General features: G+C 37.9%; 1 protein-coding gene across 1 annotated transcript; it reads right to left on the minus strand.

Moving 5' to 3' along the window:
* Window positions 1–165: 165 nt before the first annotated feature.
* Window positions 166–27,991, minus strand: LOC135073980 (uncharacterized). The gene is made up of 8 exons (XM_063968265.1): window positions 27,887–27,991; window positions 27,150–27,201; window positions 13,620–13,678; window positions 10,627–10,783; window positions 9,697–9,877; window positions 8,122–8,278; window positions 7,405–7,556; window positions 166–2,726 (listed from the first exon to the last, which is right to left on the minus strand). Exons 1-8 carry the CDS (start codon window positions 27,951–27,953, stop codon window positions 2,718–2,720), a joined length of 834 nt encoding a protein of 277 aa, XP_063824335.1. The 5' UTR covers window positions 27,954–27,991; the 3' UTR covers window positions 166–2,717.

The following is a 27,991-nucleotide window of genomic DNA, read 5'->3' on the forward strand; positions in this document are numbered from 1 at the left end:
GTTCTTACAAAATACTAAAAAAGGTGGACCATAAGTCGTACCCAAGTGGTTGTAGATAACAACTATATTCGTAGTTAGCTTCTGTAAAAACCACCTGCCCATTATTAAATCTACATAATATATTCTAATCTGCAAACAAGAATTCGGAAGTAAATAAAACAAATGTTCTTATTATTCCACTTTATTGCACCTAGAAGTACACTTCGTTGCTAACATTCGATGTGTTGGCACCACGGCCATTCGGAATCATTTCTTCGCTTACACATTAGTACACGTTTGTTATTTATTTATCATACATGCTAGAAAAATGTATAAGTTCCTCCTATATTACGGATGTTATTTTTCGCCATACTATCGTTAAACGAATCCTAGCATTCGGATTTATAAAAATCCCTTAGTTTACTTAACAAAGAGAGCATCGAATTACTAGGTATCGACTATTTTTAAATACATACAAAGTAAAACATAACTTTTACAAACTTCTTTAATGCCATATGACATCATAAAATGTTGTATCTTTATACTAAAAGTACCCACCCAATCATTTTTGTCCATTATGTAAAAAAAACAAGGAACTCATTATATCTAAGTACATATTCTTATATTAATTAATCGTCGTATACGTTAAAAGCCTCCAAAAATGTTTCAAGTTAAGAAAAACATCAAAATAAATGTAAAAAATCACATCAATTTGTACAAAATTATGTCAAGTATGTACACAGTACGAGTTTTGAACAGTATTTATTTGAACAGTTTCGCTTACGCTCAAGCATTCATTGAGCGCGTTTGCACAGTTTGTCGTGACGTGAAGCCGAAATAATAATAATTCCATTAATTTTCTAGTTATAAAATTAGCATTAATAAAAAGCAAACGCACTGAAGCAACGCTTGATACGCAATGAGGCTTTTAATGAAGCTGCATTAAAACTTATTACATTACACAGTAAGTTCAAAATCAAATTAACAAAACATACTGTAAAATAACAAAGTAGGTAGTATTACAGTTATTGAAATGAGTATTTGTGCTATGAGTGAGCTATGTAAACCTTAAAGATTGTAACAGTTTATTGTTTTAATTAGAAAATAAAAAATGTAGTATCAGATTTTTAAAATCTATTAAATCATAATACCAGCTTATAATTACATACGCAATGTTTCAAACATAAACAGAAGTAAACAACACCAACATGTACCTATTACCTACAACTCGAAAGTGAAATACATAATAGATGTAACCCCAATTTAAGAACACTAGCGGAAGACAAGAAGGAAGCCAGAGACCGATTGAAGAAATAATAAGATAATTTAATTATATAACTCCCACACTGTAGGACGATTGGCAAGATTTAATACTAATCTATCGTATCACTTGATTTTATCCTACATCATCCTAATTGTTTTTATACTTTAAAAAAGTTCGACACAGCTAAGGAATGTATTAATTAATTACTTTGAACCTTCGCTGAAGATATTAGGTAAAGATATACATATAAACGGTAGAGAGACAAGAGACTGTTCAAGTCTGCTTCGCCTATTATAATAATAACCCATCAAACGAACTTCGGATCAATACACGTTAAACTACCTATTGTGTACACAAAATCAAAGTCAAAATTTAAGATTTCTTAACCAAAAAACTTGGCAATAGCACAGTAAACATTTACATTAAGATAAAAGAAGCAAGTTTTTAATGCAAGCACTGGGTATACTTGATTGAAACAAAAACTGATGTTCAGTCGAAAACGCGATATCTACTTTTGTCTGTGTTTAATTCTGACCCAAGTTTGTGAACACAATAGCTAGATTTAAGATATATCTAATAAAGAATACTATTCTACTCATAGCAACATTATATTGTAATTGCTCACTATAAAACTTGTAAATAACTAATTATTGTACAAACGGAATGATAATTATGTAAAACTATAGGAATACGTCGACAGCATTATTATTTAAGTTAAATGATTCCTTCCTGCTATTATCGGTAAGTCATAGATATGTATGCTACACACCTCTTATTATGAATTAAAATGCATTGTTATTATTATAAAAATAATAGTAGTTTGTAACTTTGTAGTGTTTGTAAAAATCGAGTCAATAAAACTAAAATTGTAACAACCACGCTAAAACGTCGCCTTTGTACGATCTTTGTATTCCTGTATTAGCATTATAACCAAAAGATAAACTTAGAGGTCAACTTGTAAATCATCGACACGTCAATTTAGTCGATATTCTAAAAAAAACATTATGCTCATTTTTTATTATTTAGTACAAATATTATTGCAATAATTTGGTGAGAGGTATTAAACTGTTGTTAAACTGATATTCTTACATACACCACCGATTTGTTACTAGAACTCGCATAGCAATGCCGTCAGTGCTGTTAAGTGATTCCAAAATTGTCTATAACTGAAAAGGCATGCTATTTCTTCTGTTCTAGAGGTAAGGTACAAAACTGCAAATAAAGTATTTTGTAAACAACCTTAAAATAATTGTGAATTTATAATAATTGACATAAAATGCTTCTACAGCGGTCTTTTTAAATTGAAATTTTTTGGGAATCTTTGCAGGTCGGACATGTTTGTACAGATAATGTTTGACATCAGTTGTAGTGCAGCACAATACCTCAATGTTGCGTTCAATATTCGGTCTTTGAGTCGTTTACTGTTGAATTGACACGGTCGAGTGGACGGCTGCGGACTCACGGCACTAGCCGCTTACATCACCTGAAACAACAACAATAAACATAATATATTTAGTATTCTGAAACGTATGTAAAGGAACTTAGAACGTAGGTCTGGAGTTTCAGTAATATTTGAGAGGCGTGTCTGGCAAAAACCTGCCTTAACGTAACATCAAGTGCACTGCAATATTGAACCTTAAAGGATCTGCAGGATCTGGCTGACCTCGAAGGCGGTGCCAGCCAGCAGCACGAACACGACTCGTGTCAAGCAAATTATTAGTAGCGTCAAGCAAAAACCTTCCTTAACGTATCACCAAGTACTTCACAATACTGAATCTTATGTCGTTTGCTCTACTTCTGGGGAGCGTTTTAGAGTAATGCGGTCCGGGGGAACCGCTCGCTCCCTAGCAGTTCATACAGATCCGCTGTGCGGAGCGATTCGCACTGACAGTCCGCGTGACACTAAAACCAGCCTAAGGCGCACATGCCTGCAGCATCTGGCTGGCCTCGAAGGCGGTGCCGGGCAATAGCACTAACATTTGGAGTCAAGTTAAAATCCCACCAAAAACATTCTGTAAAAAACTAGCCAAGTCTCGATAGAGCTGCTTGTTTATCTCTAAAAAGCAATGAAATCTAGACAAAGTCGTGCCAAGTCTATGGTTCCTTCCTGCGATTTCTTTATTATTATAGTTAATGTTGTGTGACTTAGCCGTTGAAGGGAATCTGTCGCCAGAACCGCTACCCATTGACGATGGAAAATTGCCACTTGGAAAACGTTGATTCAACAATAACCAGTCAATTGTAGGTAAAGCTGCGTATTTATAATACTTATGTATGATTATCCAAATAAAGATTGTTCAACGGCCAAGTCACACAACATTAACTATAATAATAAAGAAATCGCAGGAAGGAACCATAGACTTGGCACGACTTTGTCTAGATTTCATTGCTTTTTAGAGATAAACAAGCAGCTCTATCGAGACTTGGCTAGTTTTTTACAGAATGTTTTTGGTGGGATTTCACTTCTTTTTGTAGAAAGTGGCAAAATTATTTAACGTCGCACGGTGGATCGAGCCCATACAAGGTGTTGGACATGGTGCTTTAAATGCAACTACTTAAAACAAGATTGATTTGCATATAAATTGAAAGATGAGACTTCATTCTATCAAATATCACTAATATCAAGTCATGATCTACTATCATAGTTATGTGGTGCGACCGTAAAGTGAACAAAGTCAAAATCATGGATTTTCTGACTTCTGTTTGTATTGTCAATTTATCCAATTTCGTTCACTGGTTTTATGTTATTACTTATTAATGTATTATCTTATACCTTTATCTTAATCTGTGTGTTAAAATGAGTGCCTAAAAAACTTCTAGCTTGGCTATTTTGACGTATTTTTAAAAGGTATTTTTTTTAATGAAAACTGCGTGTTTTAGTTGACATCTTGGGCGATCTTTAACAAACCATGAATGAGAGATGATAGATGACAACGTGGGCGATATTATTACTCAGTTTTTAGACCCTTATTCATCCCTATTTTCGAGAAAATCACAAAAAACTAAATAAAAGCGCCTCATTTTTCCGCATAGCAAAATTAACTTAGGTAAAATTCGTTACACTAAAATAATGTCAGGTAAACCAAAGATGTTTATTTTGGTTTATGAGTTGTTTATCGTGTGCAATTCAGTAAAAATACTCATTAAAATGAAAAACCTCAAGTCAAATAGAGATTTGTATGCATTATTAAAAACCACGATGAAAGATCGCGCTAGTTCTTTAGCTAGGATACTAGAGCTGTTTTCGCATACACTCTCTTCAGATAAACAGAGGTAAGTACTAACGTAGTTAATACTTTATGAACATAAAGAAATACTATAAAACAGATATAGTAAAAAAATCATATTGTCATCATCTCAAAAGATTGTCGTTGAATTTAGTACATACCATACATACATTTTGTATGTATTTTTTTCTTCATTTATGATTGTGTTAGGTAGGTACTGAGTTACACATTTTATTTATCAGATAACTATAAAAAAAAAACAATAATTTCATTGACATTGTTTGTCGCAAGAAGAAGTAGTGTCATTATAATGAGCACCAGTTTTTAGCTACAAACGTAGATTGGCTTAGGCAATCTGTTGATTGGAGTCAGTTTTGTAGTCCGCTAAGTCCCTATAAAATTGCATTAGTATGTATCTAACAGCTAACAGAATATAAAATCAAGCTCGACAAAATCGAACAAAGTGATTGTGTGCAATGAAAAATCAGGCGTTTGCAAAAACATTTCTTTCATAAGTTTAACACTTAATGAGAATAAATTTAGAGTATTGTTAGATTATGTATCTAACAGTTAACAGAATATGAAAACAAGCTCGACAAAATCGAACAAAGTGATTGTGTGCAATGAAAAATCAGGCGTTTACAAAAATATTTCTTTAATAATTTTAACACTTAATGAGAATAAATTTAGAGTATTGTTAGACTATGTTACTCTTTAAATATGGAAACAGACCAAAATGAGTGAGTATTTGCTTTTAATTGAACAATAAATACAAGTTTTTCATCACTATATTTTAAGATTTTTTTTCACTTATATTAATTGCCATCTAATAAGTAAAATCTATCACATTAGAAAGATAAACTTGTCAACCTTACACTGTAAAAATTTGAAGTTACTACGTTGACGCAATCTCATTTTATTTTAAAAACACTGAGTAAGGAAGCGATGTCCAACGCTTTGTATGGGCTCGATCCAGTGTGCGTCGTCGTTTTATCGACATTTTTTTACGATAATAAACACAAATAAACTCAACGACCTTTAAAATGGACAACGAATCAGAATTGTTTTAATAACATAACCTTAGCGAACCTTACAATAAAATCAACGAAATGCAAATTACACAACATTCAACTTAATCGACGACTTTCTCTAGAAAGGAAAAAAATCTGGACACCGGTTGCTAGTGCTAGCGCCATCTAGCGGTGAGCGATACAGGCGAACACCACGGTGCCGGAGTAGTATTGATTATGAATGTGGTGTTACTCCAGATCTTCGATTTTCCTAGTTTTTATAGTTTTCCCTTTATGTGGCCATTAAACCCTAACTCTGTACCAAATTTCAGCTCTCTGAGTTTATGGGAAGTACTAGTTCTATTTTGATGATCATCAGTGAGTGAGTGAGTGAGTGAGTGTCGTAAATGCGAAACTTTGCTTTCGCTTAACTTCGGAACTAAATGACCTACAGACTTGAAATTTTGGATTTTAAGTATGTGATTATAGCTTACTAGATGACGAAAATTTCTGTGTTCTGGTCTTATCCAGAGGTTCTCAAATAGGGGCCTGAAAATGCGGCGAAATGGTTCCAGTAAAGGATGGTACGGCAGTGTTTGCTTCGCGCTCGACTTGGCGGGGGCACTGCCGTGCCCCCAGATCTGCTTTAACGTACTTCCAACTGCGCTGCAAGATTGAAACTTAATTTGTTCACTCTAAGGCCTAAGGTGTACTACACCTGCAGGATCTAGCTGGCTTCGCAAACACTCAGAATCGCGTCAAGCAAAAACCATCCTTAATGTCAAATCAACAAGTGCACTGCGATATTGAACTTTATGTCGTTTACACTAAGGTGCACAATACCTGCAGGATCTGGCTGGCTTCGAAGAACATTCCGGGTTCGCATCAAGCTAAAACCTGCCTTAATGCAACTCCAAAGGCACTGCGATATTGAAGTTTATGTCGTTTACCTGCAGGATCTGGCTGGCCTCGAAAGCGGAGCCGGACTGCAGCACGAACACTTGTATTTAAAAATTTGAGAGTCGCGTCAAACAAAAACCTGCCTTAACGCATCACCGAGTACTTCCCAATACTGAACCTTAAAGTGTAGAACTTAAAGTACACAATACCTGCAGCATCTGGCTGGCCTCGAAGGCGTAGCACAGTAGCGCATAGTCAAGCAAAAATTCGCCTTAATGTATCTCCGAGTACTTCACAATACTGAACCTTAATGTGTAGAACTTAAAGTACACAATACCTGCAGGATCTGGCTGGCTTCGAAGGCGGTGCCGGGCAGCGGCAGCAAAACAAAAATTTCGGTCGGTCGCGTCAAGCAAAAACCTGCCTTAACGCATCTCCAAGTACTTCACAATATTGAACCGTATGTCGTTACCCTAAGGTGCACAATACCTGCAGGATCTGGCTGGCTTCGAAGAACATTCCGGGACGCAACAACCTAAAACCTGCCGTAACGCAACTCCAAATGCCCTGCAATATTGAACCTTATGTCGTTTACTCTAAGGTGCACATACCTGCAGGATCTGGCTGACCTCAAAGGCGGTGGCGGGCAGCAGCACTAACGTTTGGAGTCAGGCTAAAACCTGCCTTAACGTATCTCCAAGTACTTCACAATATTGAACCTTATGTCGTTTACCCTAAGGTGCACAATACTTTTTCGAAAATTTATAGAGACGGGTTAAGCAAAAACCTGCCTATACATAACTCCAAGTGCACTGCAATATTGGACCTTAACTTGTTCGCTGTAAGGTGCATAATACCTGCAGGATCTGGCTGGCCTCCAAGGCGGTGCCGGGCAACAACACAAATATTTATTCGAGAAACCACAAAAAAAGTGACAGTTGCGTCAAGCAAAAACCTTCCTTAACGTATCTTCAAGTACTTAACAATATTGAACCTTATGTCGTTTACGCTAAGGTGCACATACCTGCAGGATCTGGCTGGCCTCGAAGGCGGTGCCGGGCAGCAGCACGATGGGCGCGGCCACGCGGCCGGCCTCCACGCACACCATGTTTGGAAATTCGTCGTCGCCGAAGTCCGGGATCTCTTTCGCGTACTCGGCCCAGGGGTTCCAGATCACTGAGGAACAAGACATTACAGTTTTATGCACAAGTTACTAATAAGTTCCAGCTAACCCGTTCATCTGGACACAAACATAATACTCGTATTTAGCTTATCTAAGCAGTCCGAGATTGACACTGTTGGAACTATTTGTCTCACAATGATATTTGTTGAAAGTGTGAGTTCACATAATTGACACGGGAGCTGTGTATATTATGAAGCACTACAAAATGTTGAAAAAGATACACTCGAAAAAACATAACTTGGCGCAGTCAGGTAGTACGTAAACTAACGAATTTAAATGTAGCGTTTAGTAGGTTCTGAGCTTCGCAGTTTATACCGCCGCATTTTTTTATATTATTAACAGGTACTTTTTTTAACAAGTCTGACTGTTCCTGAGTGACTTAGGGGCTGTATGTAATCAATCAATGAGATTGACAAACAAAAAATTCAAAAGCTAGTCTTATGAAATGCATACGATCACGGAGTAGAATTATTTTCGGCGTTAACGTGACTCTACCGACAAGATGTGGTCAAGATTCAAAATAAAAATATGTGTGTGTCTATAACAATAGTAATTTACCTGTGTCGGGGAAGTTATACTTCTGTATCCGCATCTTGCGGCCGCTGACGACGTTGGTGATGATGTGCTCCTGCATGGTGTTCTGGTAGATGCGGTCCGTCCACTCGTTGATGGTCACCACCTCGCGCGTCTCCTGGTACACCGTGCCTTCCCGCGTCTGCGGACACCACGACTAATGTTATTGTTCATGTTGGAACTGTATTGATTTCAAACATTATATTATTGTTCATGTTACGATATTGATTTAAACTGAAAATCAAAGGGTATAAAAATAATTACATCACTACACTAGTCATAGCTGAGACGGTTCGATGTTGGGCATCTATATTGTTTTATGGAGGTGTTTGTATTTTTATTTATTATATTTTTGATTTAGTTTTTTCTTTTGTTTGTATTTTTTTTAATGTGTGTATTCTTTGAATGTTTTAATGTTTGAAGCAATACACGCCGTAAGTATTGCTGCCGCTCCCTCCAACAATGGCTTCCGCAGAATAACAGCTAGATTCCACCTCAGTGCATGACATGACACACGCTGAGCGGTGGCCATTTTTGGTTCTAACTCCCTTTACATTAGTTTACATCGAACTGTGTGTTAATTTTATGTTTGAAACAAAATAAATGATTTTCTTTCTTTCAAGTCCTGAAAAATACTTGGCACCTCCCGTATATCCGTTCTATACGATAAGTGTCAACGGGATTACAATGAACACAGCCAATACTGTGCGCCTCACTATAGCATGCCCCATAACTATCCCTAGCCAGGTGTTTCTTTAGGTAGGCGTAAATGGTAGAGTTATGGTCTGAAAAAGCATTGGGGCGGAGCCGAGAAAGAATGCCAAGCTCTGACAATAACTCGCGGTCACAACCTTATTACAACAGTAACTAACTGTAACAAAGACGTGTCAAGAACTTTTTGGATACTGGGCGTCACAAATTGTTTGACGCTAAAAAATGGTCTGAAAAGACGTATTATGTTAGGGCTTCCAATTTAGAGGCTTCGTGCCGGACGCCAGCTGCGCGTCTGCGGTGCGTTTGCAAGACGGCACACGGTAAATTGTATGACAACTGTGTCGAAATAAAATCGACAATTACCAATATGTTAGTTAGGCCAGTAGAATTAGCCTGCGGGTAACGAGCCATTGGACGTGGCGAGGGTCATTAATTATACACATATTTTCTACTTTGCCGAACATTTGCACGAGAACGGTTTGTTCAAAACATAATAATATGAATTTGGTCTTATTTAATGCAGGATTTAATGCCCTTTAACCGTCAGGAAGACCACTTTTCGATAGGGTAAGTCCTTTACGCGGTATAACCGGAAAACCGAAAAAGCGCGGGAGCCCCCACCACTTAAGCACAATTCCGTCGAAGTCGAAATCCTAGGAGAGTCTTTATGGGCAACTAATGAAGCCATTAAAGCACTAAAATCTTTAGTAGGAATTATTTCCGATTTAATTCATTTTTGTGTTTAATTCTACTGGCCTAAGTGTGCTGTCTTGCAAACGCACAGCAGGCAGGTGTCCGGCACGTAGCATCTAAATTGAAAGCGCCATTAGTGTATCGAAGGTATACCTTGTCTATGAACATGCATCCGTGCATGCCGGTGATCTGACAGCGGCGCACGTCGGGCACCTTGAAGTAGGTGTGCAGCAGCAGCTGGCAGCTGAACGTCAGCTCCTTGCTCGGGTTGTACACGCCGATGTTGAAGTGCAACTCCTTCTCGCGCAGGATCAGCCGGTACGTCAGTCTGAACCTGGAATGGTGACAGGTTTAGCCACTTGTCTCAGCGCAGACGAGAATGTAACTTTCTTACTTAAGAAACACAAGATTTAGATCCCGTCATTAAAAATATTATTATAAGTTGATCCAACATTGTTCACATGCACTGCTTCACGTAATCAAATATTTGCAGTTGTCGCTTGACGGTTTCGACTCACGCCAAGAGATAAACCAGCGGTCTTTCTACTCGACAGAAAACTATCAAAACCCCTGTTCGCTTCCTATTTCTAGCTCTACTCGCTATCTGTCGGCAGTGAGGCAAGTACCAGAAGTTCGGAGTGTGCTGCGAAGATAATTTCTGTAGAGAAAATGACTTCAGTTGATAAAGACCTGAAGATTACAAGACGTCTTTTTAATTCAGTTTGTTGAACGGAAAGAACCGTTGCACATAAAAATAGTGAAGATACCTAATAAAAATCTGATACTAAGTGGATGTCGTAAAAGGCGACTAAGAGACAAAATTTCGAGTATCTGCCTCTGGCGTGGAATGTGTAAGCAAATTAGCAAACTTCCGTTTGCCTCTTCTCTCCATATATGTATTGATAGTATGCTTCAGAGGACACTGAATAAACGACCTCATGATGGTGATAGCTGGCAATAAGGTCACCACTGACTGAATGACGTGGAGCGCGTAAAATCGTCGTCATGAATCTGACCGCCTCCACGATGCGGCTGAATGATAATGAAATATAGCTGACAATAATTATAGTTGTCATCACTTACTGGAAGTGCCACATGGAGTGCGTGAAGTCGTCATCCATGAGGCTGAAGACGGCCTCGACGTCGCCGCTGGGCAGCCGCTCGGGCATCTTTTCCACGTGCCAGCGCGCCACCCGCGCGAAGCCGTGCTGCGGCCCGAACGCCCATTGCCCGAACTGAGCTGTGGAGGGTTTGCCGGACCCGTTAGTGTATTATTTAAACTTATCATCGTCTATAATATAAAAATGAATCGCAAAATGTGTTGGTAAGCGCAAAACTCAACAACGCCTGGACCAATTTTAGTAATTCTTTTTTTTAAATGTTCGTCGAAGTCCAAGGATGGTTTTTACGGCGAGAAAAATTCGAATAATTTCCGAGAAAACACGTTTTCACGCGGGCGAAGCCGCGGTCGGAAGGCTTTTGTTTATAAAAACTCATAAAACTAATTTATTTTTGCAAATATACGCTTTTAAAAAGCACATCCCAGTATTAACCCTACCACTGCTTCGGGACAATAAAGGGGCCCAGTGCTGAGAAGAAGCAGCTCAAGAAACTCATGCCCGTTTTCACCATCAATCCATATTTTTTACGTGACCCCTATGAAAACAAAATTCCTGCTAAGTGTTACCATAGGGGTCACTTAGAAATTAGGGATTGATGGCGAAAACGGGCATCAGTCACTGTTTCTTAAATATTTAGGTGCAGGCCTTTACTATACCTATTTGCCTCTTGCAAATCAGAAAGGGTCGCTCTGCAGGGCTTAATGACCTGACGATGATTCATGTGTGTAAAACTACAGAAAATCATAAAAAGCAATTCTCATTTCTATTCATTTTTTGTTTGATATATTTTAAGGATTAATTTCGAGCAGTACCATGTCTGTTAGGAACCAATTCCTCTAGGATAATTTTATAACGTTTATGGTGGATTCAATTTCCTAATAGTCTACGAAAAGTCGGTGCAGCCAAAAAGGTAGTCACTAATATAAAGGCTACAATTCATGATGAACTAGATGTCTCCAAATATCAGCCAACATCTTTCTGATTTTAGTTAGTACAAATCTAAACGTAAAGATTTGTTTCATAATATTTTAACAGGACGAATGGAAAATTTACCAAATCATGCCCAAAATCAATAACGTCTGATGCTAAAAATATATTTTTTCCATTAATCTTCAGTGGGAAGAAATGGAAAGCAGCCCACATACATTCCAAAGCCTTCAGTAGACCGTTTTGGGCATCGCGTAGGACTTACGCCCGTCTCAGGCCCGTTTTCCACCACGGCGGAGCAGAGCGGAGAAGTGTTTTAAATGAGCAATCATATTTCATTATTTCCATTACGTACAGTACAGTAAACGAACTAAAGTCGCTGACATAGCCCGACGGATTAGCAAGCTGAAGTGGCAATGGGCAGGGCACATAGTACGCAGAACTGACGGCCGATGGGGCAGCAAGGTTCGAATGGAGGCCGCGTACCGGAAAACGCAGCGTTGGACGTCCACCTACAAGGTGGACCGACGACATCGTAAAGGTAGCAGGGAAGCGCTGGACGCAAGCCGCTACCAATCGATCAATTTAGAAAGCATTGGGGTAGCCCTATGTTCAGCAGTGGACGTCCTATGGCTGAAATGATGATGATGATGATTTCCATTACTCCTCTCCGCTCCGCTCTGCGACGCCCGACACTTCTCCGCTCTGCTCCACTCAGCTCCACCTTGGTGAAAACCGGACCTCACGCGGCGCTTAACTCTACAATACGCATAAATTTAACGATGTAAACACCATTTTCCTCAGTTTTTTACCAAAATGTGGCAACATTGCATCGCAAGTCGCAACTCGAATTGCAAAAATACGTTTACCATAAAAATACGGCCGCGTTTAAAAGAAAATACTCCGTAAAGAGATCACATTATACAGACTATACGTCAGAATATTTGAATTTGGGAACGAAGGTAGGTACCTACTTTCAGCCTGAACGATGCATTACAAAACACTTATGGGTAATGTTTACAAGGCGTTTGCGAATATATCTTTACTAATATTATGAACATGTTTTGTGTGTAGGCATTAAATATAAAAATATGCTTTTCTTGTAGAGGTACGTATGTTTTTTACTGACAACGTACCTACTGCTTTTCCTATAATCAATCGGCTACTTATATTCAGACAAATACATAAACTCAGATACATATTTACATAAATGAAAAACCGTATAAACCCAAGCAGAGCCGCTGGTAAACACTAGCAGCTATTTTACTTTATAAACCGGTGTTATTTCCTAAAAAAATTGAATGTTATAATCCGACATTATAATGATGAGCAGTTGATTGAAAATTGTATTCTAGCGAAATCTATTCGGTTTTAATACCGCAAACCTGTCAGGAGACTTTATTCGCATTTTTTGTTCATTATGCGGGTTTATCCTGCTCGTGAACATTCGCGGGTTATTCAATAAGCTTGCTTTATAATTACGTGCGCTATAGCTATAATGTCGTCAATCTCATCACGGTAATGCGAACATAAAAGAAAATTCAAAAAAGTATTGTATTAACATTTTATCGATTTTACTTAAGTAGGTATAAAAGCTTGTTTGTACAGAAGCGTTAACCGGTCCTAGTGCACATGCATTTTCATCTCATTATCCGTTATTTCATTAATTTCAATTTTATAACATCTGAATTAAACGCCTTTATCATGCTAATTACCCAAATCTACTAAGTTACTTTGTATTTCTCAAAATTACTTTAAACTAAAGTATTTTTCGCCATTAATTTGTTTTATTTATGAACGTGATGAAATAACCCTTTTGTTTCAAAACTAAGACAAAGAAACAAGACATTATTTAGTTTATTTGCCCAAAATTTAGGCAAAGCAGCTACCTACAACAATTTCAAAGCTTTTTCTGGAATTATCTTAATACATTCTCAACATAAGTCAGTTGATAATAAGTGTTTAGTCCGATTTAACATGCAGGGATCGCATGCGGGAAGCACAATGCTAATCAGGGTTGATACTTACGAAATACGAATGGTATCCCTCCCCGTATCGCGCGCTTGCCATCGAATACCGCCTGCTTGCTGCAAAAGACAAAATACACTTCAATTAACAGCTCTGTAATTAAAAGAAATTCCTTGGAGTTTTGAGGGGCAAAGGTTGACGTCGTTTGAATCAATCATCGCTAAGACGATTGGTATTAATCACCACATCGGCTCTACAATAAAGAACGCTGTGGTCTTGCTCTTTAATGCAGAGTGGTTTTATCCATCCTAGAAGTTCTAGTTCAATTCTGTGTTGTCCTTAGCAAAGTCATCAGTCCAACACGTAAAAGAAAGGACCTTAGAATCTTCTAGTCTCTATTTCCATATCATAACATTACACCCCTATCGTCAAATTTCTGAATCTAGTTTGACTTTAAAGTTCACTTAAGTGCCTTCTGTCTGATGCCTAGATGATATGTCAGGACATTCGTTTAGCATCTGTCACGCATAAAGCGTAAACGCTACCGAGCGTAACTAACGCTGTATACACGTTATACAATCGTAATTCGTAGCACTATTACGGCGCCACATTAGCCAGGCATCTAGAACCACAAGCGATCGACCCGACCGCATGCGCGCATCAGCTAGGAGCATTACTACTCCAGCTCACGTTTGAAACAAGATCAATTTTAGCGGTTGCATTCCTACGCGGCCCCGGCACAATGCAAAAAGCACCCTTATATTATAAATGCATCAGTGGACAGGTCGGACGCGACAAAAACCGAGCTCGAGCAAGCCACGTATAAATTATTTATGCCATTTTTAGCATTTCGGAGTTTGAGGCGAGTGGACGCCGGGCGCTGACGGCCAGTTGATGGCAGCCCGTCATCCGATGACACATCAGGCGGACCAAATGTCCGACCAGAAACGTGTGATTGGCATCACAAAATCGAATCATTATCAACGAACTTGCCATCTATTCCAAACCCATTTCAAGTAACATTAGCTTAATCAGATTTTACGATAGGCCAAGATAAGGTAGTGTGCCCACGTTTGCCAAGTTTATGCGTAATCTTAAACTTAAGACATCCAAGGGAATCGATTAAGGATCTAGATATGCAAAGCCTTACCGATTGTAGTAATGCAATAAATAAGTCATAATAACTCCCACGTTAGCATAAGCCGTGTTCAAGGATTAACATGGATTACTAAAAGGCCCTATATAAACAATTAATGGGCCGAGTTGCAATAAATAATGATATTCCGACATCACATAGCATTACACTGTCGTCGTCCTGTTTGTAAAAATGGCATATAAATGGAGTATGCCAGGACGTAACGAATGGCAGAGGCTGTAATGTCATTTAGCCACCTTATGAAGGCCTTATATGGAGGCAACCCCTCTTAAACTGGTGGCCGTTAAAGGAATATTTGAAGCAGACGCGTTTATTTTAGATCGCAGACCGCGGTGGAAAGAACCCTATCGAACTAACTTTGTAGATCGAAGGAAGCCGTCCAAGTAGAAAATTATACAAATTCCGATGCCTCAAGCCCCCATAAATACGTCTGACAAGTATATTCTTCAATACTGGAAATTTTTAATTTGTACGGTATGATAATCAGAATGTCGAGCAAAGGTCTCCAGTAATTTGTTAGCAACTGTTCATTACAACAGTTAACTTACTACCTACTTTGTATGCGTTAATAATTCATTGGTTTATTTTACTTTGCTGTCACAAATGACAAGTCAGTCAGACAAGTAGGTATTCGAATTGCGTAATAATAACAAGTATTACGAGCCACTACTGAGATGATAGACTTTTGATTTTATACTGCACCTTGTTGTAAAGTTTGTGTTAGTACCCATTCTTAAAATCCAATTAATTACACAGTAAGAATTTAAAAACTTAATCGTATTCTATAAGTCAAGCAAGCGGTCCTTGAACACCTCCCGTCCGGCGAGACAGACGGACGGGGCTAGATAAACTTTTAATTAGAGATTCCGGATGAAATTCCTTCATGAACTGTCGCCGAGCCCGATACATTCCCGGTTTGGCACCAGCCGAGTTTTTACCTTGGCAAACTCGTTCCGAGCCATTCTGTGACCAGACAAATAGCGACAATAAATATAACTTCGACGCCAATTGCTTTCTCTCAATAATCGTCTCAATTCAGTTTTTCGGTGTCCACCTTTGGGCGGATTCGTCAATTGAAAGCCAATTAACCTCGGTGAAAATATCCACCTACATAAAGTGATAATTTTATAATGGTTCAACAGATGCTGATAAGCGTTACTGTATGAGAAAATAGGCTCAAAATCTACATTGTTCTCGTAGTAAAGTAGCACTCTAGCAAACAAGCGCCTGATATGACAGCATTGTTTAAGTTGATCAATAAATAAATAAATAGCCTACATTCTGCAGAAATTTCATCTGGGAAAATTTCTTCAACAATCTGTGCCTAATTGCTAAAATTTAAATAATTCCTCATTAACACGATCATCAACTAATCCGTTATTGGGGATGGCGCGTTAAGCGCATCGACAGCGTTCCGCAAAAACTATATGAGTTGCAATAGTTTCTCGGGTCCCAAGCTCATTGTTCTCGACTTTCATTATTGGAGTTGAACAGACGCGGTGCTGCTCAGTGAGAACATTGTCGCCGCGTCACCGCACCCCGGGAGCGCTCTCGCCGCGCGATGCGCCCGCGCCGGCTACCGGCCACGATAAGTTTGTAATTACTTTATACTGTAGTATTATAAACAGCCAGCTACCTGTTATGACCATGAATGGTATTTCATTAATATTGGTTCAGCGAAGTGCACGCTCGCGGGCGTTGCCGGGAAATTATTGAAGTAAATTAAAAACAATGCTAGCGTCAATAAAAATGTAAAATTAACTAGTTTTTTCTGTCGCCTTAATAAAGTTCATGCATAAAAAGACTGGAATATTGGCATTCGCGCTACAAAAAGGGCTACTGATAAGCGGTAGCTGGCAGCACATAGTTACAAACTAACGAGAAAAAGTGGTGTTCAATAAACACCCTTCCCTGTGGTTAATGAATCCACTAATTATTTAACCAATGGACAAGTGTAAAAAGCTGCTTAGTTGCTTAGGCTGCACAAAAACTTACTAGAAGCTATTTGAAGCGCTATCAAGATAATGACTTGAAGCGTGTTCCATTTGACATATTAAGAAAAGACAGTAAACCGGTTTGATGAAAAAAAAAACGCGAATAAAAGCGGGTGAGGATGGACAAATTAAAGGGCGTAGACTGGGGACACTGCGAGGCACAATTAGATCATTTTAGGAGTCACCCCGGGGCAAGTTCAACATACAAACCTATCCTTTAATTAACTCTACATGTGTACCTCCTGCTCGGAACGGGTCTGCGAAAAACGAAATAAAAACCACCGCCGATATTAATGGTAGTCTTATTTTATAAGGCCAATAGTTTGCTACTGTTTAATAACCGGCACTTTACTCACGATCGCGATATGACATAAAATTAAGATCAATTTATATAAACAGTTATCTTCGCAACGTGGAGGCATCTCGCGTACATTGTCTCATTTTTCTTTTTCTCATATCGAATGAATGGGTGCAATGTTATTACTTTTGAAAAGTTAATGGAATAAATATTACCTACACTTGAGAGTAATTAAGGTAAAATATAAAAAGTAAAAACTTAAAAGCTTAATTTGCGCTTTAATATTACCTATTAAAATATTAACGCTACATATAAAAACATCGCTTTTTCATGGCCCGAAGTTATTTGTAACTCATTTCTTACTTATCTTCTGTGATTAATTTATAGTAAAAAATGGACAAATACATGTATAAAGTGGAAACGTTGGTATTGCATAGAAAAAGGAGTATTTAATCAGGCATGTCCACCCGAAATGGGCACGATGTGACCCATCTGCCCGCAGCCTCGCCCGAGGGACGGCACTCCCCGCGGTGAGGACATTCATTAGAACCGTTCTCTACTGCAAAATGTTAATTTTACGGGAAAAAACAAAAGCCCGTTGTCTTCTCGTTTGAATCTGATATGAGAAAATGAACCATGTGTCTGCAACAGTAATGGAACAATAGGTAGGATACGATTGCGGCGTACCTACGTTTTACTTTTGTAGTCATAGAAAAATGTTTTCAGTTTGGTATATTGTTTATATGTACTTATGTTTTACGTTTTTGTCAAACTTTTGCAAAACCTTTTGTTACTACGCAAAACATAAAAACAGTTAAAAAAATTGTAGTTAAAAAGCATAATATCAGCTATTATACTTTCTTGATAGAAAAACGTTCTTGTGACAAATGAAAAGAAATTATTTTCAAGCTTTACTTATGATACTTTTGAATTTTATTTATACTTCTTCCTACAGCAGGATCAACAATCAATGATGATTTGAAATTGCATCGCGCCTCATCACTTACCTAACGCAATAAGACAATCTATTTCTCATCACAGCAATCAGCATAGAACAAACACTTTTCTGTCTGCGTGTAATCTATGATAATCCGTCGGAAGCGTGGGCGCAGCGAGTCGCACGTGCCGTCTACCCATTTCGTAATATCCTCCACAGGAATGATTCAAATTATCGACTGTCGATATCATAATGCTAATATCGATCTTGGGCAACTATTCAAATTCACCAAACTCAGAATCGAGTCCAAGCTCATTCTGAAAGTGAAACGAGATTCAAACTCAAAGGAAGTCCTAGATATTGATAAACAATCTCAAGATTGCATTTATTTTAGAATGTACCCATGTTATTTACCCATTAATAAGCACAAAGACTCAATATGACTTATATCGAATTACTTGAATAAATTAAAATTAACCTCAGTTCGCTGCTTGTGACTCTACCAAACACGTTTACCTCTTGATAACCAAGAATCATGTATCATTTACAATTTTTCATTACAATATCATTATGCATGCTTGTTTTAGTAGATGAGATTTAGATTTGTCAGAAAATTACTAAAAGGCAATGTTCGCGAATAGTCCTGAGATAGAAGCTTCCTTTAATGGAATTAAATAGGACTTAGTTCCAGAATTAGGGATACACGTTAAAAAGCGACCATACTAAGAAAAATGCCATCACTATTTACGTCTTAATAATCAGTATAGGTTAAATAGTTTTGTAATACATATTTAAGTAGACTACAGGATCATCAAAAACACGACTCCCAGAGTAGAGCTATTTTTCTGATTAATCATCAGGTAAACTTAATTGAAAAATAAATACTCTGCGTCAAAATTATCTCAACAGTAGGTATCCTTGCGGAATGATTTTTGATTGATAAGCACTCGAAACTTCCTTGTCCATTAGCGGTTCGGAACAGAAACACAAATCTAATAACACGCGGTTCCACAATAATGAACATGTAATTTGTTAATACAACTTTAGCGATTACAATCATGCGTTATCTCGCTTTGCCTTCTGTAATAACCTATTAGGGAGTATAAATAAAAAAGGATAATTATATTGAGCTTAATTAAAAATTCTCGGCACGTACTAATGGGACCGTATATTGGTATTTATCACCTTTCAGTTTGTGACGAGTGCATCAAAACGTGTTATAAAAACTTTGTGGACATAAAAAGATAGACAAAGACTTAAGAGAGTTATTTTCATAGAAAAGGGAAAAGGGCAAGGCAAGTTTTGTTTTAAAAGTTTGTTCTACTAATCTACATATTTTAGTAAGCTTCTCTTACAACGTTACAACCTATCCAAGTTCGGAAGAATGGCAAAAATAAAAATAATAGAGACAACATAACAAATCAAAAGATTTAATTTGATTTACAGAATGAAAACTCATAGGGGAGTTTCCCAAAAGTTTCCACCGCGACAAGATATACTCGCAAAGTTTTCTTGATAAAAAGATACCAATTACGAGTACTTTGGACTTGACAGAAATATATTTACCCTTCATCATAACTTTAGATAACGTCCACAACTTAGCATTACAAATTATTTGCTTATCGCAGACGCGCGGACGTAGTTTGTCGTAAACTTAATGTGCAGTTTGTTATGCCTCCAGAAGGCTAATTAAGGCTAGCATAAAATACATTAACGGAGACGAAGACAACAAGAACTAAGTGGTCTTGCAACAACTGGCTCTGCGACAGGGGTCAGCCGAGCTGTAAATAGCGGGCACAGATGCTCCCGAGTCCCGACAGCCGATTAATAAGAGGCTCCGCCCCCGGCTGCGGCGACTTAACAGCTCCAATTTACAAACACCCCGTGCTGCCAGATAAGCCGATTACACAGAATCTCAGAGACAAATGCAACCGCTACCGTAAGATAGTTGTACGTGAATAATTGTGGTCGCCCGACCTCCCTGATTAGGGTTTCGAACGGAGACAAAGCACGCCTTAGCTTCTGTTTTGTATATGAATTAGTGCTCCGAAATCTATTTTTTCTAATGCCAGCTCTGGATCTTTCAGAGGAATCAAGATAACTCAAATGAATAGAATATCAAACAATGTCAAGGGAATCTTTGTCACAAACTAGAACTTTTACGCGACTCTACATTGCCTAAAAGGTACTAAGCCGAAACTCAACTCAACACATGACTAATTGGCACATTATTTCAAAAGCTCATGTAAAAAAGAAACATCAGCGTCGGCGCTGAACAAGTGTGACCATTTTTAGCCGGATTCTGAACAAAACGTCTCGTCACGATCTCAATCAGCTGTTATGAACCATTAGCCAATAGATCATATACACGCCGCGACCATGTAAGGCCACACGAGACATATTCTGATGATGTCATGCCTGACGCCTCAGCTCTCGGTACAGCAAGCTCGGCGGAGATCGCGTGCCCGGCCGCGTACGCCGAGCCACATAATTACACGCCCAAACAAAAGCTATCACGGACTGACGAAAATTGTGATCACCACGCAATGTACGCGTAGGCAGATAATAAGTAATGGAGTACACTTCCACGCTAAGATAATAATCTCAATGAATTTATCAGAAACCAACGAGATTACTAAATTATACTGCTCCTAGCTAGACCCCTTTCGGAGCATGCGTTCGCCGAGACAACGCAAGGCTATTGGTAGCACTCGCTTTAACATTTTACTATTTATTTTTCGAATAGGTATATACAAACACCAAAGGTCAAGATTATTACGCTTTGAGTCTACGTCAAAACTGTAAAAGACGTCTTAATTGTGATAAATCATCTTCACAAACAATAATTACATTTGTACAATAAAGACGAAGTCAGAAATAAATCACGCCCGACTTAGCAAACCTTAGGATAAATTGTACTAAATCACCGACTAAGCACTCAACAATGAATTTTGTAAGTGGGTGTTTGTGTATTCCTAAATTACAAATTAGATTTTAGAAGGTTGGTAATCAGAGGTAAGTGTAACCAATGGTTTGATGCGGATCCAAGCTTCTAATATTTCATGGCAGCTGTCTAATGTGTGTAACAATCGATGTCTTGGATGTCACCGGAGATAGCAAAAAACGTAACGCAACACATGTGACGACGGCACCTAATGGAGCAAGCACGTGTAGTGGACAGACTTCTTGACGCTTTCGAGTAAGACAAGTGGTCACCATTACAGAGTTACTAACGGAAGGAAATCACAATAGTCAAGCTAATATTGGTTGGTATGAATTCAAATTATTATTACAAGATTGATGAATTAGAATGTAACCGTGGCACCCCGAGCGGTTAAATCGAGATTGATCAAAGAGTTGAAGGCAGGAGATAATATGACGGTTGCGGAGCGGGACTGACTATTCAGCGGAGTCAATGGCGTGTGACCGACGGCTGCCGAGAGGTCGCCGAGCGCTGGGTGACGCTGACATTCTTTACTACGTCTTGTTCCATTTTTGTTTAAAACGAAACCATTTAGCTGTTGTTACACAAGCTGGTTGCTTGATAGACTTTGATATTTTGGCCGTGAGCACATCTTTGATTCTGGTGATTGATAAGTGCCCAAATAACATTAGACACCTTAGCAATCCTTACATGACTATTTCCAATGACAGTATTTATTGCAAATTTCGATTTAACGGCTCCGTAAGCCCGTCTCCTGGGGCGATCATCCATGAAGCTGAGCATAAAACAAAGCTTGCACTCATTGACGCGCGTCGACGATCGATGGGGTAATCTCGCGGTCATCCCATCCCGGCTTTGTCTGTGCATCGGGAGCGGCATAAAATTATCTGGGCATTAGCGGGGCGAGGGGCGAGTGGGGTGTCCGGGGACCATTTGTCATCGGTGCGGTGAGGCGGGGTGAGCTGGGGAAGCGGGCGGGGCGGGAAGAAAGTGCCGGCGACTCGGGGATGCAGACGCGACCACAAAAACAAGACGCGGAGGAGAGCAGGGCGGGCCGAGCCACCGCTAGCCACCGCGGGGATGGCCGTCACCGACACTCAACGTGTGTACGGACCTTATCAATGCTACATTGTAAGGTGCTTTGCTAATTACATTTCTATTAGATACGCGAGAATTGCGCTTCATCTGCAACAATATCGACTCTATCTACAGTTATCGCCTAACTATTGATAGGACCAGTTCGTGACATTTTACAATTTAACGTATTTTACAGTCCAACACTTCTTAGATGCGACAATAATAAGCAGCCTATACGAAATATTTATTCAAATGTAGAGCCACGCAAGACAATTGATCGACTGCCAACAAAATTAGAAACCTCCTTCACAATTGCAACATTACACAGCGTAAAACAACATAAACGAACTCTCTCCAAAACTTTGGCCCTCGAAAAATCCCTCTGTCATAAAAGGGTCAAGCGTTCACGTCACGTCGGCGCGGCGGCAAAAAGCCGCGAGCGCAAACTATATTGGATATTATAACAGAAGGCGCGTGCCGGCGGCTTTTTGCCGACCCTGGGACCGCACTAGCTGGACACCGCTATTTAATTTACAAAATTCCGCTACCGCTCGCCGTGATTACTGGACTCGAAAGATAAGGACAGAAGCGTATTCTAACTATGCTTTGGGAAAACCGAGAATTAAAGCACCCAATTTACAATCCAAACGTTCTGACTCCTGACTCACCAAAAATTACCTATTTTAACATAAATCAAAAATTAATGGCAATAACCAAATTCCAATAACGTCGAAAAACCAATGAAAAGACATGGGACACTAATCCTATGCAGTCCACAGAAAGACAAATAAGAAGAAACAAATTCAATACAAGTTGTCTGCAATGAATGTCGACTCAAAGTTTTAATTACCAAATCTCATTTCCGTCATCTCCAAAATTTTGCAATGTTGTTAAATCTACCACCTCTCACAAATTAAAGGAAATAGCCAGAGTTCCATTAGATTTAGCTTCTCAAGGTTTCACGGTGATGAGCACTGTGATTATCAAGATATGGGTTTTAAAAATCTACCGCAAAAATGTTTGGTACTTTTTGTGCTAAAAATAAAGTAACGCCGAACAAGTTTTACATAACAATCCAGGATCCTAATTAATGTAGCTAAGACCGAGTAACTTCTAATATTGCACAATCCGTTTCTTTTGTCATATCAATTTAAAAGACACAAACACAGTAGTCAAAATGATTGTGTACGACATAAATGAACCAACCGAGCAGACCTGCAGATATAAGCTAGTCTACGTACAGTTAGTAGATATAGGTGTGTAGCACATAGAATCATTAGCAGCAGTCGGTCGTTTGTTAGAGCCATTCGCGGGCAGAGACCGTTTTTTGTCCCCTCGCCAAATTGCATCCGTACAATACGTGTGTCTCTAAATTGATTTCGAATTAATTGCGACAAAGCTAAAGACGTACGTTGTGATTCCATTATCCAAGATTATGTTTACGTTGATGATGTGTTTGTAATTTCCATGGTGTTACAGGATCATATAATAGAAAGCTTTTACTTTTTACACTGGAACTTAATACGGTGAGTCCGTGAGTAGAATATGGAAGTGAACAATAGATGAACATTCCATGAAGATAATAGAAAGAGGTAAAAAAATAAGTATTTGCGACACAAATAAGTATATTGACGTAGAAAGACAACACAGTCATGTTAACCTTTAGGTCTCCAATGCAATGTACATAATTTGAAGGAAATAATTTAAAATAGCTACACTTAAAACAGGTTACACATTAGTATTGAAGTAAAATTATTTTGTTTCTTATTGGTACATATTAGGTTTGCCAATAATAGTAAAAACTCTATGGAACTAATATGCCAATGTTAGGAGGTACACCTAGCATAGACTATCGATGCCATTGTATTCAATCACTTACCGGATGTGGAAGATCATGGCATTGTCTGCTTTATCGATATTTTAGGATCATGAATTTCCAATGCCTTACTTGTGTTAGGCAAGCATTACCACAGAATACTTATCTAAGGCTGAGTTGCACCACCTAACTTTAACTGTAACTATAACGATAACCGGTGTTTTTTGTATGGAGTTTGACATATTTTTGAAATTTGTTAAAATTAAATTAAGATAGTGCAACTCAGCCTTAGTAACATTTCATATTGTTCATATTTAAAAATCCCAAAAACTAGGTTAACGTTAGAGTGATATTTTTAAAGTAGGGAATAAAGCTAGACCCTACCCTAGTTATGTAATACTAGCTTTCCGCCCGCGGCTTCGCCCGCGTGGAATTTTGTCCGTCACAGAAAAACTTTATCGCGCGCGTTCGTTTCAAAAACCGGGATAAAAACTATCCTATGTCCTTTCCCGGGACTCAAACTATCTCTATGCCAAATTTCATCAAAATCGCTTCAGTGGTTTAGGCGTGAAAGCAAGACAGACACAAACAGACATACAGAGTTACTGTCGCATTTATAATATTAGTATAGAAGTATAGATAATAAGAATTACAAGACAGTATATAGGGGGCGACATGAAAGAAAAGTAGGTAAACCAAGATACAATAAAGATAAAGGTGTTTATGATAAAAGGGTATCTGCGTATTTGTCTGCAGAAGGTAGAGGTGACACATAGGTCACGTACCTATACGATTTATGTAATGATAAACTTGACTCTTGCGGCTAACTGCGATTTCAAAGACACAATTATCACGAATACCTATAGTCTTAGGACAGGTAGTTAATGTTTATTTTGGTTCAGACAGTAAGGTTGCGTTACACCATCTTACTTTAACTTTAACAAACGTCAAAAATCTGTCAAACTCCTAAAGTAAGATGGTGCCCCTCAGCCTAAGAGATCAAATGTAGAGCTGTTAAGTGTCAAAGAAGTCATCAAAAGCCGTAGGTTAATGTATATTTCAAACCACTAGTAAGCTCTACAAAATAAGTCGGGATTTTCAATATTAACTAGCTACCTCCTAAGGAACAATCCCTTGAATTTAAAATTGATGGGGATGAATAAATGAAGAGGATCTTAAGCAAGACAGAGTGACTGCAAGATGCAGGATTTCCCGCGCAGCCGTCCAAATCCACGCTAATCGGCCACGATTCATTAGTCGAGACGGTTGTTATAACACGGATATTGGAGGCCTCTCTATAAAGACTATTACGTATAATATGTATAGGATTATTCGTTATTATAATGCATTACACACATACAACACTAATTTGCTAGAAGCTCGCCCATTTCCGCCATTGAGGTTGCTCAATGTTTTCCTCTGTGAAAAACTAACTAGAAAGTTTTAGAAGCATACGTAGGTAGCGAATTTACCCAAAGAGCATAAAACATTTCATTAAGTCCTTAAACAATTATTATTTAAGTCCGATCTACAATAGTTAAATAATTAGGTACATAATTATTTCTGTAAAAATGTTAAATGGTGTTGTTACTCGTAAACTTCGAATTAGATAAGCGTGTTCAAGAGTCGTAAGCATTCAAAATTATTATACTTAATTATAATTAATGTATCATCAATATTACTCGATAATAAACAGCTCCCACACGTGAGATTCGCAGCCGCCGGCAAAATCCATCTGGTTAAAGCACCTACTTAATTAAAAACGAATACATCTTTCAACATGTTCTAGAAAACATAAATAACGTCATTATCGAATGAAAATGTACATCGAAATTATGTTTTATATTCCGTAATTAAATTAAAACAATGAAGACCGATTGCAGCAGTTTTTCATGCTTAATTTTCGTGGTGGGATATGGCTCAACCCACCGCATGGTATAAACTAAAAGTGAGAGGCATGTGCTCTACAGTACGGAAAAGAACCGATTGTTTCTATTCATAAATCATTGTTTATTTGCATAATTTGTGGATCTGTGTTTCAACCAATACACGTTCCCTGTTATTGGTCAAGTGTCCTCCAGGACTTTTCACAACGATCAGTCTCTGAGTGCGCGCTCTTTGGTTACTCTTCTGTGATTCTGTGAAGGTACAGTGGTACTTTTCATTTGAATGCTTTTGCGAATTTTGACCAATGAAAATGGGTCTTATGAAAAGCCATTGATTTATTAGTGGTTTTAATTAACCATAAAAATAAACCTGCAGAACGTGGTGCCCCATGCCCTTGGGATTTGAAATCTCCTACCGAACGGAATACGATGATCGCGTGTCGAACACTATGTGATGAAGGGATAAGTTGTATTTTCAGGCAGTTGGAAAAGCAAGCTTAGTTTTACATCTTTTTCAGATAGAGCCGAAATTATTTACGATTTTCTTTCGAATCAGCACAGACATCACATTATTTCGACTAGAAATGATATAGGAAGCTTTAAAACGATTTAAAGCTTCCTATATTATCATCTCATAAGAAGTCTTGTTGTAGTTGTAAGTTGCATATTATGTGACAAAGATTACGTCATATTTGCGCCACTTCTCATCACCAGCTTAACTTTTCCCGAAAAAAAAAACAGGGCAAGCTCTATTTGGGAAATGTAACTTATTTAAACGCCCTGAAAAGGGCGGCAAGGTAAAAAAAAGCGCCATAATGGCTATCATATCTGAAGTAGGTATAGACGCGTCTACTTCTCACCTATGGAGTAGTGCGTTCGATTCCCGGCCTGTATCAATTTCTCGAAAGATTGTGAATTTGTGACGCTATAAATTGTTTTTTGCCAAAATAATGATGGTTGTAGTTATAGTCTAACAATTTTATGTTAAAAGGCAGGTGTTTCGAGAAGATCATTAATAACACAAATACAATTCAGAATGTTATCATTCAAATGAGTTTAATATCTGTATGATTAATAGGGCCCTAACAATGTGACTGAATTAATATTATGCTAATGTCTTATGTGTGCAATTGATGTACTACATTTTACTTCGATCTGTTACTTTCATTACTATGGAGTGGAAATCACTAATGTATTTTGAAGTACTATGTTATTATGTAATAGGCAAAAGATGTCATCAAGAACTACTAGACTAAAATTAAAAACACTTATTGAAACAGGTGCACAGTCATGCTAAATTGTTTAATAATATTATTAGATGTTTATCTTGATAATAATTAAATATTGAATACCTATGATAGACTGATTTCAGAGTAGTTATTACCAAATAGAATTTTCAATTATTACCAAATAGAATAGTTGCCTCAGTGGAACATAAATATTATGAATCTAGATAAATTAGTAAAACTAAAATCCACTTACCTAACAAATAACTGTTCTTGATTGTTGACTCGCCATGATACAACTGTAGCCCCTATAAAATAAAATAAATAATGAGGACTTGCAATTTTGTGTTTTTACTACTCGTGTGGTAATTATTTTTTATTAGTCAAATCAAAATAGTTCATCATAAATATTTAAATTATAGAATTAGAAACATTCCTAATTCTATAATTTAAATGCTGAAAAAGATTTTAAATATAATTAAATACTGTTTAATAATATATTAGAATAGAACAGAAAGAATCAAACAGTAAAACTATTTCCTCATGTATTAGTCAAGATATTAATATACTTTGCTATGTATGTCTTATGAATATTTTTTGTGAGTACATCAAATACCAACCTACAATTTAAAAGCAAGTATCTACAGTTTACTTCCTACAATCCAATAGCCAAGGTCATGATCGCTGCCGACAACTTATTCTATTCAATGAAAAAACTTGTAACTTGAATACTCACTTACAAATTAAAGGATACACATTTTCTATTAAACATTTTAGAGTATATAAAATTGTATATTTTACAACACCTTAGTTATGTACTAAAATATCATTATTCAGGAATTTTTAAAGTTCCGCGCGTCGCATCGAAAATAAATAAAGAAGTTATAAGGTTATGCGGCTAGGAAACCTGAAGGCCTGACAGTACGGTTAATTTAAAGAAAATCACACTACGTCGTAAATAAACATAACAAGTATAATTGAATAGACACTTACCAAACAAATTTACGGTACAAGTTGTATTGTTGCCTCTGTCGAGAACGACAACACTCGTCGCTGCCATTTTCTGTTTGACAGCGAAGCCAACTGACAAAAGCTTTG

The sequence above is a fragment of the Ostrinia nubilalis genome, chromosome 1 (genome assembly GCF_963855985.1).
Source record: "Ostrinia nubilalis chromosome 1, ilOstNubi1.1, whole genome shotgun sequence".
NCBI classification, from domain to species: domain Eukaryota; kingdom Metazoa; phylum Arthropoda; class Insecta; order Lepidoptera; family Crambidae; genus Ostrinia; species Ostrinia nubilalis.